The 14,937-nt window shown below is 53.5% G+C and overlaps 1 protein-coding gene across 1 annotated transcript in view; it reads left to right on the forward strand.

Moving 5' to 3' along the window:
- The window catches only part of LOC133361968 (protocadherin Fat 3-like), a gene marked incomplete at both ends in the record, with an annotated part of 35,505 nt that extends 20,815 nt beyond the window's left edge, over positions 1-14,690 (forward strand). Inside the window, 1 exon segment of the mRNA XM_061580942.1 lies at positions 14,537-14,690. Coding sequence (XP_061436926.1) covers positions 14,537-14,690 — 154 coding nt within the window.
- Between the last annotated feature and the right edge of the window lie 247 nt (positions 14,691-14,937).

Here is a 14,937-nt window from a genome sequence, read left to right on the forward strand (position 1 = left end):
ATCGTTTGAAACAAAGTGAAAATAAATAAATGATCCTGACCTTTGTATCCACTTCTACAGCTGCAACGGTCGGATAATTCTGCTGCAGTTATCCTCATCACCACCAACCATCATCTATTCGCTGCTGGATGAAGGGCTCCCCCTTGCCATCATGAGCCACAATCTATCCACTGCTGATGGGAATGGTGTGCAGATTCCTTCATCCAGCAGGACAGATTATGGCTGATGATGGTCTCCCCAAGTCATCACCAGCCCGCAAGCTCTCGCAATGCAAGTCCACCCCCATTTCTGCACACGAGTTGATCGGATCGCTCCACCTCTGCATTCATTGCAAGTTAAATGATATACTTTGTAAAGATCAATACCGGTTCTCAAGCTCAAGATACACGCATTGAATGGTGCTTGTAAAAAATATCTTTTCATTTGTATATTCTCTACCGAGGTTTCATTCGCATATGCACCGGGGCCCATGCCAACTATTCTACGCCACTGGGTGCCCTAGTAAAACAGCGTGGCTCATACACAGGAGGTGGATGGCATTCTTAGTGGTAGCGGTTCAGAGTGGGCTGCAGCAGGGAGCGTTATTGCTTCCCACGCACTACCTGCTGGGTCTGTCTCGTGACCTCCTCCTGCACCTAGCCTGGCACAGTAGGGAGGTACAGCTGGTGGTGCATCTACCGGTCATCTCAGTCAGTCGACCCGTGGCACCTGCTGGGTCTGCCCCGTGACCTCCTCCTGCACCTAGCCTGGCACAGTAGGGAGGTACAGCTGGTGGTGCATCAACCGGTCATCTCAGTCAGTCGACCCGTGGCACATGTTGGGTCTGCCCCGTGACCTCCTCCTGCACCTAGCCTGGCACAGTAGGGAGGTACAGCTGGTGGTGCATCTACCGGTCATCTCAGTCAGACAACCCATGGCACCTGCTGGGTCTGTCCCGTGACCTCCTCCTGCACCTAGCCTGGTACAGTAGGGAGGTAGAGCTGGTAATGCATCTACCGGTCATCTCAGTCAGCCAACCCATGGCACCTGCTGGGTCTGTCCCGTGACCTCCTCCTGCACCTAGCCTGGTACAGTAGGGAGGTACAGCTGGTGGTGCATCTACCGGTCATCTCAGTCAGCCAACCCATGGCACCTGCTGGGTCTGCCCCATGACCTCCTCCTGCACCTAGCCTGGCACAGTAGGGAGGTACAGCTGGTGGTGCATCTCCCGGTCATCTCAGTCAGCCAACCCATGGCACCTGTGGGTCTGTCCCGTGACCTCCACCTGCACCTAGCCTGGCACAGTAGGGAGGTACAGCTGGTGGTGCATCTACCGGTCATCTCAGTCAGCCAACCCATGTCACCTGTTGGGTCTGCCCCGTGACCTCCTCCTGCACCTAGCCTGGCACAGTAGGGAGGTAGAGCTAGTGGTGCATGTAAGAGGTACTGGTGTGTGTGGTGTGTGCGTGTGACTGTGTGCGTGTGACTATGTGTGTGAGACTGTGTGTGTGACTGTGTGTGTGTGACTGTGTGTGTGTGTGAGACTGTGTGTGTGTGTGGAGTGTGTGTGACTGTGTGACTGTGTGTGATCGAACCCACGACCTCCTGTACACCAGGCGAGGTAGTTAACATCTCCTAGCCACCGTGATGATGATAAGAGAGAGACACGCAAACTCCAAATATACAGCAACAGGCATCGTCAGGGTCTGGATTGAACTCACGACCTCCTGTACACCAGGCGAGGTAGTCAACATCTCCTAGCCACCGTGATGATGATGAGAGAAACACGCAAACTCCAAATCTACAGCAGCAGGCATCGTCAGGGTCGGGATTGAACTCACGACCTCCTGTACACCAGGGGAGGTAGTCGACATCTAACCACTGCGGGTGCTGGCCAACCACCCCCTCGTGTGCCGTGCCGGCTTTCATATGTGCTCGCTCACAGCACTTGCCCCTACACCTGTCACAGGCTATGCGGGGGATCTTTGTCCTTGTTATGCTCCAATGAAAATAGCTGTTACGGAAAGTAAAAAAAATCAAATCAAATAAATGTGAAGATTTTTCCCCACTGATCTGTGTTATCAATGTCATTTCTGTACGATTCCAATGATTTTCGTGGTCAAAATCGCCAAGTTTGCGGAGCTCCGCTGCGGGAAGAGACGAGAGGTGAGGCAGCGACGCGCTCTGCCTCCCCTCTGATTGCGCAACCCCTCAGTAACTGGATGGAGCGCCACCAATGTAATGTTTGTAGACCCCTTCACTTCATGTTCTCGCCTTCCACACTGCAGGTAACTAATTTAATCACGGCTCTAATGGGGGACCTTTGTCTTTGTGGTCCTGGGCCTCTGCTGGTGCCGACTCAGCCTCAACTGAGCACCGAGGTGACTGTGCAGCGCGGTAAACAACGAGTGCCTGGTGTAGCGGTGTGTGAACATCGCCACTGGGGAGACAAAGGCGGCCGGGCGTGGTGCTAGCCACCCCCTGCTCGCCATCGCGTGCCACAGTGCCGGTAGTCGTCGTAGGTGCTGCTCGCTAACGGCACTTTGCCCCGAAAGTTGGTGAGGGCTACATGGGGGACCTTTGTCTGTGTCTACCTTCACAGGTGCTGCTGCTACTCACAACACTTGCCCCGAATGTTGGTGAGGCTACACGGGGGACCTTTGTCTGTGTCTACCTTTATAGCTGCTGCTACTCGCTACTAACAGCACTTGCCCCAGCAGTTTGTTGAGGCTACACGGGGGACCTTTGTCTGTCAACCTTCACAGGTGCTGCTGCTACTCGCTACTAACAGCACTTGCCCCACACAGTCTGTAGAGGCTACACGGGGGACCTTTGTCTGTCAACCTTCACAGGTGCTGCTGCTACTAACAGCACTTGCCCCAGCAGTCTGTTGAGGCTACACGGGGGACCTTTGTCTGTGTCTACCGTCATAGGTGCTGCTGCTACTAACAGCACTTGCCCCGAAAGTTGGTGAGGGCTACACGGGGGACCTTTGTCTGTGTCTACCTTCGCAGGTGCTGTTGCTACTCGCTACTAACAGCACTTGCCCCGAAAGTTGGTGAGGCTACACGGGGGACCTTTGTCTGTGTCTACCTTCATAGGTGCTGTTGCTACTCGCTACTAACAGCACTTGCCCCGAAAGTTGGTGAGGCTACACGGGGGACCTTTGTCTGTGTCTACCTTCATAGGTGCTGCTGCTACTGGCTACTAACAGCACTTGCCCCAGCAGTCTGTTGAGGCTACACGGGGGATCTTTGTCTGTGTCTACCTTCACAGGTGCTGCTGCTACTCGCTACTAACAGTACTTGCCGCTACAGTCTGTAGAGGCTACACGGGGGACCTTTGTGTCTACCTTCATAGGTGCTGCTGCTACTCGCTACTAACAGCACTTGCCCCAGCAGTCTGTAGAGGCTACACGGGGGACCTTTGTCTGTGTCTACCTTCACAGGTGCTGCTGCTACACGCTACTAACAACACTTGCCCCACCAGTCTGTTAGAAGCTACACGGGGGACCTTTGTCTGTGTCTACCTTCATAGGTGCTGCTGCTACTCGCTACTAACAGCACTTGCCCCTACAGTCTGTTGAGGCTACACGGGGGACCTTTGTCTGTGTCTACCTTCATAGGTGCTGCTGCTACTCACAACACCTGCCCCAGTAGTCTGTTGAGGCTACACGGGGGATCTTTGTCTGTGTCTCCCTTCATAGGTGCTGCTGCTACTCGCTACTAACAGCACTTGCCCCTGCAGCCTGTTGAGGCTACACGGGGGATCTTTGTCTGTGTCTACCTTCATAGCTGCTGCTTCTCGCTACTAACAACACTTGCCCCAGCAGTATGTTGAGACTACACGGGGGACCTTTGTGCCTCACGCACAGCAAAGCCCCCAGGGGGGTAGCCGTGACTAATGACAGAGCTGCAAGTTACTCTGAGGGTCCCTGGCACCACTGTTCCCCTCTGTGTTGGATTCTGGTCTTTCATAACGAGAGAGAGATGGGGTGGGGTGGGAGTTCGTGTGGGTTTGAAGGGATTTTACTGTAACCGTGTGTGTGTGTCTGTGTGTGTGTAGGTCTGTGTGTGTGTGTCTGCGTGTGTGTAGGTCTGTGTGTGTGTGTGTCTGTCTGTGTGTAGGTCTATGTGTTTGTGTGTGGGTCTGTGTGTGTGTGTGGGTCTGTGTGTGTGTAGGTCTGTGTGTGTGTGGGTCTGTGTGTGTGTAGGTCTGTGTGTGTGTGTGTGGGTCTGTGTGTGTGTGTGGGTCTGTGTGTGGGTCTGTGTGTGTGTAGGTCTGTGTGTGTGTGGGTCTGTGTGTGTGTGGGGGTCTGTGTGTGTGTGTGGGTCTGTGTGTGTGTGTGGGTCTGTGTGTGTGTAGGTCTGTGTGTGTGTAGGTCTGTGTGTGTGTGTGGGTCTGTGTGTGTGGGTCTGTGTGTGTGTGTGGGTCTGTGTGTGTGTGTAGGTCTGTGTGTGTGTGGGTCTGTGTGTGTGTGTCTGTGTGTGTGTAGGTCTGTGTGTGTGTCTGCGTGTGTGTAGGTCTGTGTGTGTGTGTGTCTGTCTGTGTGTAGGTCTATGTGTGTGTGTGTGGGTCTGTGTGTGTGTAGGTCTGTGTGTGTGTGTGGGTCTGTGTGTGTGTAGGTCTGTGTGCGTGTGTGTCTGTGTGTGTGTGTAGGTCTGTGTGTGTGTGTGTGGGTCTGTGTGTGTGTAAGTCTGTGTGTGTGTGTGTGGGTCTGTGTGTGTGTAGGTCTGTGTGTGTGTGTGTGGGTCTGTGTGTGTGTGTGGATGTCGAGGGTAAATGGGCGAGGTTTAAGACTGTGACTCATGCAGCTGCAATGGCTGCTTTGGGTACGCGGTCCAGACCTCCCCAGAAACCCTGGCTGACAGAGGAGGTGTTCAGGTTAATTGAGAAAAAGCGACAGGCCCACTCTCATCGCCTACAGCATCCCACGTCAGAGAATGAGGAGGTTTACCGCAGCCTTCGCTCGGAAGTTCGGAGAGCCGTAAGGCGTTGTAAGGATGGGTGGTGGTCGCGGGTTGCTGAGGAGATGGAGTCTGCCTCAGTGGCCCGTGATCACAAATCACTATTTAACTCCATCAAAAAAGTAACCTGCAGCGCCACACCTATTACCATCATTAGAGGAAAAAACGGTGATCAAATCTCCGACCCCCAGGAACAGGTTTGCAGATTTTCTGAGCATTTCTGTGAGGTCCTGGGGGAGGGAAATTCTCTCAGCCAGGAAAACATCATGGCACAAAGTGGGGATAACCCTGCTGAGGCTGCGGTGCCTCAAATATTGGAAGAGGTCACCCCCTGTGAGTGGCTGGCTGAGGTTCCAGCTGTTGAGGAAGTACTGAGGGCGATCCGGAGTCTGAGACCAGGGAAGGCACCGGGCAGAGATGATCTCCCAAGCGAAATGCTGAGGGAGGGTGGCGTTTGTGCACAGACTGCCCTATATGACATCATAACAACAGTCTGGACCACTGGACGGGTTCCGCAGGACTGGAAGGATGCCCTGGTGGTCCCCCTCTTTAAGAAGGGGGACCGCACAGACTGTAACAACTACAGGGGCATCTCACTCCTCAGTGTGCCGGGTAAGGTCCTGGCAAGGATTATTCAACATCGCCTTGCTAGGCACGCTGAGGAGGGGCTTGCGGAGCCCCAATGCGGTTTCAGGAAAGGGCGGTCCTGCACAGATGCCATATTTTCTGTCCGTCTGCTACAGCAGAGGTGTAGGGAATTCCAAAAAGACCTACATCTCTGCTTTATTGACCTGGTCAAGGCCTATGATACCATCAGTAGGACTGGACTCTGGGTTGTTCTTCGTGCTTTCGGAGTCCCTGACCCTCTGCTCACGATCATTAAGGACCTTCATGATGGTGAGCGGGCCCGGGTAAAACTACGTGGCCGGGAGTCGGAGCCTTTCCCTGTACACCTTGGGGTGCGACAGGGATGTCCTCTGGCTCCCACATTATTTAACATCTATTTTGACCGCGTAGTTCGTGAAGCCTTCAATAGCTGTACCGGGGGAATTTCCGTTTGGTACAGATATAATGGGAGGCTGATCGACGCCCGGGTGCGATCAAGGGATGGCTCCCTATTGGTCAACCACGTTATGTATGCCGATGATTTGGTAATAGCTGCTCATTCAGAAGAGGAGTTGGAGGTGCTGCTGCTGAGACTGGAGCGTGCCACTAAGAGGTGAGGCCTTACCATCAGCCCCACCAAAACCAAGCACCTGCCTGGGTATTTTGTACCATCGGACACTCCACCCCCACAACTCCCAATTGGTGATGGGGCAGTTGTGGAGAGAGTGGAGAGTTTCCCATACCTGGGCAGTGTGCTTATGACCGGCTCCAGTCTATCAGCAGAGGTCTCACTCCGAATCAATCTTTTCATCGGTTGCGTAACGCTGTGTGGAAGCTACCTGGTCTGTCGCTCCGCACGAAGCTTCAGGTCTTCTCGGCCACGGTCATTCCCTCCCTTCTCTACGCTTGCGAGACGTGGACCCCCCTGGTGGAGCATCTTCGCCGGTTGGAAACATTTAGGCTGGCCTGCCTACGATCCATCCTGGGTTTAACCAGGCTGGATTGTGTGAGGAGCTCACAAATCCTTGAAAGATCTGGGCAAAGTCCCATCAGTGAGCTCCTCCGGCAGGCAAGGCTGCGTTGGCTGGGTCATGTAGCCCGCATGCCCAGCCACCGCATGCCTAAACAGCTTTTGTTCGGCCGGATCGAGGGGGCTAGACGGGCGCGGCACGGGCTGGAGAAGAGATGGAGTGATGTGGTACAGGAGGACGTGGAGCTGAGTGGACTTGCCGATGACTGGTACCAGCGGTGTCAAGATGGGCCTCAGTGGAGGAGGCTCGTGAAGGACGCTACTGGGCAGTTGGAGGCAGTCGCCCTCCAACAACAACGGAGGGCGGAGGAGCGACGCTCACAACAACGAGCGGAGCGCCGGGTGGCTAAAGCACAGCAAGTTGGCACAGTAGGGGGCACAGGTGGTGCATCAGCCAGTCATCTCGGTCATCTCGGTCAGTCGACCAGTGGCACCTGGGTCTGCCCCGTGACCTCCTGCCAGCGGGCTTTCGACACTTCACGTGGCCTCAAGGTGCACTTGGCCTGGCACAAGCATCGTGGTGACGTCACCGCCACTTAGTGGCGAATGGCGGTTGTTGTTGTTGTTGTGTGGGTCTGTGTGTGTGTGTGTAGGTCTATATTTGTGTGTGGGTCTGTGTGTGGGTCTGTGTGTGTGTAGGTCTGTGTGTGTGTGGGTCTGTGTGTGTGTGTGTGGGTCTGTGTGTGTGTGTGGGTCTGTGTGTGTGTGTGGGTCTGTGTGTGTGTAGGTCCGTGTGTGTGTGTGTGGGTCTTTGTGTGTGTGTGGGTCTGTGTGTGTGTGGGTCTGTGTGTGTGTAGGTCTGTGTGTGTGTAGGTCTGTGTGTGTAGGTGTGTGTGTGTGGGTCTGTGTGTGTGGGTCTGTGTGTGTGTGTGGGTCTGTGTGTGTGTAGGTCTGTGTGTGTGTGTGTTGGTCTGTGTGTGTGTGTGTGTGGGTCTGTGTGTGTGTGTGGGTCTGTGTGTGTGTAGGTCTGTGTTTGTGTGTGGGTCTGTGTGTGGGTCTGTGTGTGTGTAGGTCTGTGTGTGTGTAGGTCTGTGTGTGTAGGTGTGTGTGTGTGGGTCTGTGTGTGTGGGTCTGTGTGTGTGTGTGGGTCTGTGTGTGTGTAGGTCTGTGTGTGTGTGTGTTGGTCTGTGTGTGTGTGTGTGGGTCTGTGTGTGTGTGTGGGTCTGTGTGTTTGGGTCTGTGTGTGTGTGTGGGTCTGTGTGTGTGTAGGTCTGTGTGTGTGTGTGTTGGTCTGTGTGTGTGTGTGTGGGTCTGTGTGTGTGTGTGGGTCTGTGTGTGTGTAGGTCTGTGTTTGTGTGTGGGTCTGTGTGTGTGTGTGGGTCTGTGTGTGTGTGGGTCTGTGTGTGTGTAGGTCTGTGTGTGTGTGTGTGTGGGTCTGTGTGTGGGTCTGTGTGTGTGTAGGTCTGTGTGTGTGTGGGTCTGTGTGTGTGTGTGGGTCTGTGTGTGTGTGTGGGTCTGTGTGTGTGTGTGGGTCTGTGTGTGTGTAGGTCTGTGTGTGTGTAGGTCTGTGTGTGTGTAGGTCTGTGTGTGTGGGTCTGTGTGTGTGTGTGGGTCTGTGTGTGTGTGTAGGTCTGTGTGTGTGTGGGTCTGTGTGTGTGTGTGGGTCTGTGTGTGTGTAGGTCTGTGTTTGTGTGTGGGTCTGTGTTTGTGTGTGGGTCTGTGTGTGTGTGTGGGTCTGTGTGTGTGTGGGTCTGTGTGTGTGTAGGTCTGTGTGTGTGTGTGTGTGGGTCTGTGTGTGGGTCTGTGTGTTTGTAGGTCTGTGTGTGTGTGGGTCTGTGTGTGTGTGTGGGTATGTGTGTGTGTGTGGGTCTGTGTGTGTGTGTAGGTCTGTGTGTGTGTAGGTCTGTGTGTGTGTAGGTCTGTGTGTGTGTGTGGGTCTGTGTGTGTGGGTCTGTGTGTGTGTGTGGGTCTGTGTGTGTGTGTAGGTCTGTGTGTGTGTGGGTCTGTGTGTGTGTGTGGGTCTGTGTGTGTGTAGGTCTGTGTTTGTGTGTGTCTGCGTGTGTGTAGGTCTGTGTGTGTGTGTGTCTGTGTATGTGTAGGTCTGTGTGTGTGTGTGGGTCTGTGTGTGTGTAGGTCTGTGTGTGTGTGTGTGGGTCTGTGTGTGTGTAGGTCTGTGTGTGTGTGTGGGTCTGTGTGTGTGTGTGGGTCTGTGTGTGTGTACGTCTGTGTGTGTGTGTGTGGGTCTGTGTGTGTGTAGGTCTGTGTATGTGTGTGTGTGGGTCTGTGTGTGTGTGTGGGTCTGTGTGTGTGTAGGTCTGTGTTTGTGTGGTGTTGGCCAACGATTCCACCCCTCTGTATATCCATCACAGGGCTGTTGGGGCAAGTTCTGTGAGTGAGCAGCAGCTACGAAGTGCGGCACTGTGGCATACCGAGGGAAAGCGGTGGCGCAGCGGTTAGCACTACGCTGCGCTACGAACCCGGCCGCCCGAGTTCGATTCCCGCTCACGGCCACCAACGCCGGTTGCGATTATCTTCCCCCTAGGTAGACTCAGCCTCAAACGAGTACCCGGCGCAGCGTGTAGTAAACATCGCCACTGGGGGAGACAAAGGCGGCCGGACGTGGTGTTGGCAACCCATCCACCTCGTGCGCCGTGCCGGCCTTCATAGGTGCTGCTCGCTAACAGCACTTGCCCCAACAGCAGTTCTGTTCAGGCTACACGGGGGATCTTTTGTCACTCACCCACCCAGTCACTCACCCACCCAATCACTCACTCACCATGTCACTCACCCACCCAGTCACTCACTCACCCAGCCACACACCCACCCAGCCACTCACCCAGCCACTCACCCACCCACCCAGTCACTCACCCACCCAGCCACTCACCCACCCACCCAGTCACTCACTCACCCAGCCACTCACCCACCCACCCAGTCACTCACCCAGCCACTCACCCACCCACCCAGTCACTCACTCACCCAGCCACTCACCCACCCACCCAGTCACTCACTCACCCAGCCACTCACCCACCCACCCAGTCACTCACTCACCCAGCCACTCACCCACCCACCCAGTCACTCACTCACCCAGCCACTCCCCCACCCACCCAGTCACTCACTCACCCAGCCACTCACCCACCCACCCAGTCACTCACTCACCCAGCCACTCACCCACCCACCCAGTCACTCACTCACCCAGCCACTCACCCACCCAGTCACTCACTCACTCACTCATCCAGCCACTCACCCACCCAGTCACTCACTCACCCACCCAGTCACTCACTCACCCACTCCGCCCCCTCCCTGCTCCATTTAGAATAATCAACAAGGTCCATAAATGACGTCACGCACCTGGGGGGGGGGGGGCGGTCAGACGTTTGTGACGATGTGTGACGAGGGGAAGGGGTTAAGAAATGTGACGTCACAGTAAAATGCGCAACTTTATAAATAAATATAGACAATTTCGATTTAAACTAAAACATAATACAAACATATTACATAAATAAAAAAAATAAAAAAATTAAAAGAAAATTTTAATACATTTAAAAAAAATACAATTTAAATAAAATAAAAATAAAATCGAAACTCAAGGGGGTTTGCTCAAAGCGTCTGCCGTTGCATAATTCTCACATTAGGCGGGACATGTTATTGTTTTCGCCCGGCATTAGCCATGAACATGTCAAACGCGAGTGACATTCAGGTGACTGCTGCACACGGATTCAAGGCGAGCTGCAGTAACAATCATCCTCCACCAAACGAAACATTCAAACAAACTCCAAGTCACAGTGATCGGGGCAGGGTGCCTCTTGTTTGTGTAGGAGTGTTAAAGAGAGGGCCCGTTATGTATGGCAGTCTATGGGAAACAAACACAGTGGGCGGGGCTACGTGTGTGCACGGGGAGATGCCCTCTGCGACGTCCGAGCCAGACACCCTGGGGGGGGCTGGTTTGGCGTTATGATCCCCCGGGGCCCCACCCCTCAAGGAGGGTTGGGTATAAAAGGGGACGTTATAGGGGCTCGAGTCAGTTATGTTAAAAGCTAACCAAGAAGACTGAAGACGTCTTAGATAGAGCCCTGGACTCCCCTCGTTCGATGTCCTTGTCAGGGCCGAACAGGACTGAGCCAGCGGCGTGGTCCCGAGAGCCAGAGCCGGTGCTCTTCTAAGAGCTGGTCTGGGACTCCGGGTACCGGGCCCGACTTACCAGTGTCGGGCCAAGTAGCCTCCCCTAGCCCAATAGTGGAGGACTGTGAGGCAGGCTAGGACTAGCTAGGAAGTGTATCCTTAGCTAGTCGGGTGAGGGGGCCGCTACCCCCTCCAGTGCTGTATGTCACAAACGAGTTGTGCTAAATAAATATACGTGTGCCTCCACCTCGGCGTCAAGTGTCTTCACCGGTACTTCATTTGCGAGGGACGCGCGTGTGTGGGATTAGATCATCACGGGAGCACGTGGGATCTGACTCATCACAAGCAGCACGCCCTGCTGACTCATCATGACTAAATACAACAACAACAAGGCTACCCACTCGATAAAAGGGCTTGCCACAGACACTGCAGTGGTGGTGGGGAGTTCATTCCTCACCTTGTGCTGCCAGCCAGCCTGCCTACCTGTATACCAGCCTGCCTACCTGTATACCTGCCTGTCTACCTGCCTGCCTGTCTACCTGCCAGCCTGTCTACCTGTATACCTGCCAGCCTGCCTGCCTGTCTACCTGTCTACCTGCCTGTCTACCTGCCTGTCTACCTGCCTGTCTACCTGCCTGCCTGTCTACCTGCCTGTCTGACTACCTGTCTACCTGCCTGTCTGTGTACCTGCCTACCTACCGACCTACCTGCCTGCCTGCCCACCTGTCTACCTGCCAGCCCGCCAGCCCGCCCGCCTGCCAGCCTGTCTACCTGCCCACCTGCCTGTCTACCTGCCTGCCCGCCTGCCAGGCTGCGTGCCTGTCTGTCTACCTGCCAGGTGAGATGGTGCCGACGACGGGGAAACTCGTTTGCGATCGCCGTCTATTTGATTAGGAATGGGGCCACATTGCGGATGCGGTTTCTTTTCGTCTTCACGCGAAAGGATTTCGTTCCTTAGCCGCTTCGCCCCGAAGGTACGTGTGTGTGTATGTGTGTGTGTATAACACTGTGTGTGTGTATAACACATTACCAGTGTTGTGTGTGTGTGTGCAAGTGTTAGGTTCGATTCCCGCTCACGGCCACACCGGTGACGATTATCTGAACCGGTCATGGGCCTCCCCTAGGTCTACTCGGCCTCATGAGTGCCTGGTACGCCACTGTGTGTGTGTGTATAACACTGTGTGTGTGTGTATATAACACTGTGTGTGTGTGTATATAACACTGTGTGTGTGTGTATATATATAACACTGTGTGTGTGTGTGTATATAACACATTACCAGTGTAATGTGCTATTCAGTGGCCTAAAATAAAATGTTTCGCTCCGGATGATCGCTGCAAAGTATAACCTGTGTTTTGATTTAGTGTGCTGATCTTAAAGGTGCATTGAAAAATGTTGATACTCCGATTGATGCTGCTGCTGTTGTGGAGTGACTCATGCAGCAGCCAGCTGTGGCTGCAGGGTTCTGGTGGTACATGTTGTTTATGTCGTTTATTGTGAAAATTCCGTCACAGTTCCTATGATCACTGCTTCATTGCTTTTATTTTGGTGATTTCGAAAAGTTTACTGGTTTGACCACGTTTGTTGTAGTACGGAGTAAGACTGATGGCCTTAATCTAAGTTGTCTTGTGGTTGTTGTTGTTGTTTGACTTGCATCCCACTGGGATGTTTGCACAGCGTTGGTGTAACGGTGTTTTTTTCTGCAACATTTTGCTGTCGTTTCTTGGATTTTCTGTTTGCACTCAGTCACATAGTCACTTTTAGATGTTTTCTTGTTCATGTTTTTGTCTTTTGTTGTTGCGGTTGCACCCAATTCAAGAGCCGAATGCCTCACAGCGCTACACCTAGTACTTGAACTTGAACTTGAGATGTTAACTCCTTGCCTGGTACGCAAGCGGTCGTGGGTTCGATCCCACGTACCACACGGGTCATTAACATCTCCCAGCCACCGTTATGATGATGATGACGATGACGATGAGCGAGACATGAAAACTAAAAAGATACGGCAGCAGGCATCGTCAGGGTCGGGATCGAACCCACGACCTCTTGCGTACCAGGCGAGGGCGTTAACATCGTCACGGCCCGCGTCTCTTGTGCGCAGCGCAGCTGACCACGAGGATTGCGATGGGCTCCCTGCGCTGCATGGACTGCTGCCCTCTGCTGGGTCTCTGCGTCTTGACACAGCTGTGGGCAGTGGGCAGCTCCTCTTGGTGGTAAACGCGAGACGCCAACGCTGCTGTCTTCCGCCTCACTGCTGCGACGATCGCACAAGTTTCGACGTTAAGCAACCTCTTATCTCGCCAATATGTTGCACACCCCATACGGTTGTTGTACGGGAATGTTTGTTTATCTCGTGCGTGTGTGTATATACACTAGGTACACAATGTCTAGCGGGCACCACGGTGGCTAGGAGATGTTAACTACCTCGGCTGTTATGCAGGAGGTCGTGGGTTCAATTGCGACCTTATAACACGCCGTATAGTTAGAGTTGCTATGTTTTCCCCGTGGTCGTATAAGCTTTTTTTTATTCTGTGGTCCTCCGGCCGGGTACGTGTACCCGTTTGCGACCCTGGTGCGGCTGAGTACGGGTACGGGTAGGCCGTGAGTCACTGGTGAGTCACCGTTTGTCACTCATTTCCCAACGTCTTGTCTCTTCTCACAATTCAAGTTCCTGGAATCAACCCACCCGCGCCTGCAACATGGCTTCATCCAGAGGTCGCAATCGGGTATCCGTACCTGTACCCTACCCGGCCGGGTACGGGTAGCCGGGTATCGGGTAGGGTACGGGTATCGGGTACCCGGTTGCGACCTCTGGTGTGTGTATACATGGCGTAATAATATTCACATTTAAAACCTGTAGAAATTCCACAGATAGCTCTTTGACATTGTATATTGTAGCTCTCTCTCTCTCAGGAGTGGTCTGTCTGTCGCACATTGTAGCTCAAGGGAGTGGCCGATATAAATGACCACGTGATGATGATGATAGTGGCAGCCGGATTACCCCCAAACGCGTAGAGACGTTGATTCTAAATGCGAAGGAGGAGGAGGAGGAGGAAAAACCAGAGGGACCTGGAGAAAAATCAACGCGACCATGGGGAGAGACACACAAACTCAACACGTACATGCAGCAGCAGGCATTTTTTAAAATCCTTTATATTAAGTTCGCGTGCTTGCTGCTTGCGTGCTTGCTGCTTACGACCGTGCAAATCTTTCGCTCGTTTTTGAACCCACTTCCCATGATCCAATCGAGCTGACATTTCCACACAGACTCGTTGTGTGTGACAAATAATTTTCCTGAAAAAATTTTTCCAAAATTTTACACTGTTTAGGGAAAACAAATTAAATATTAATTACCAATTGCTTAATGGTGGCAGACAATCATCTGACCCATAGGTGGCAGCCATCTCAAGCCAGACGGACGAGAGACTCTAGCCGCCACGCATATAAAGGATTTATAGTGAAAAACTTTGTTTTTACGGGTTTACTTGTAAGGGGTTGGGATCGAACCCACGACTGCCTGCGTACCAGGCGAAGTAGTTAACATCTCCTAGCCACCGTGATGATGATGAGAGAGAGACACGCAGACTCCAAATATACAGCAGCAGGCGTCAGGTTCGGGATCGAACCCACGACCTCCTGTACACCAGGCGAGGTAGTTAACATCTCCTAGCCACCGTGATGGTGATGAGAGAGAGACACCCAAACTCCAAATATACAGCAGCAGGAGTCAGGTTCGGGATCGAACCCACGACCTCCTGTACACCAGGCGAGGTAGTTAACATCTCCTAGCCACCGCGACTCCCACCCCTCTGCAGGCCGCTTGCGCAGTGGGCCCTCCACTCTAACACCACCGAGTATCGGCGCGGTGCATCGGGGTCCGGGACTATCCCCGTGCAGCGCAAAATGTGCCTGCGCCGCCTGGACCACGTGCACGCGGTGGTGCAGGGCGTCCGGCTGGCGCTGCATGAGTGTCGCGACCAGTTCAAGGGCAAGCGGTGGGACTGCACCGCGCCTGGCGCGGAGAACGCGCCGGACCCCACGGCCGAGTCGGGTAAGGGGACGTCGCCGGGGGTCCCTCCGCCGGCAACAAGCGAGTTTCCCCTCGACCAATAGGTGGTTTTCCCCTTTTTTCTGGCAACAAAACTGACACCTTTTGCAAGGAATCATGCTTACATTAACCACTATACTCGCAGTCAAATACAAACAAAAAAACAATACTCTGATAATGTATGCATTGTCTTTGAAAACTGATTGGTCCACACCAGAGACAGCTTTCTTTAGAGCCTAGTCCCATATGG

The sequence above is a fragment of the Lethenteron reissneri genome, unplaced genomic scaffold (genome assembly GCF_015708825.2).
Source record: "Lethenteron reissneri isolate LAM-NWPU_2019-01 unplaced genomic scaffold, ASM1570882v1 scaffold_1310, whole genome shotgun sequence".
Taxonomy (NCBI): Eukaryota; Metazoa; Chordata; class Hyperoartia; order Petromyzontiformes; family Petromyzontidae; genus Lethenteron; species Lethenteron reissneri.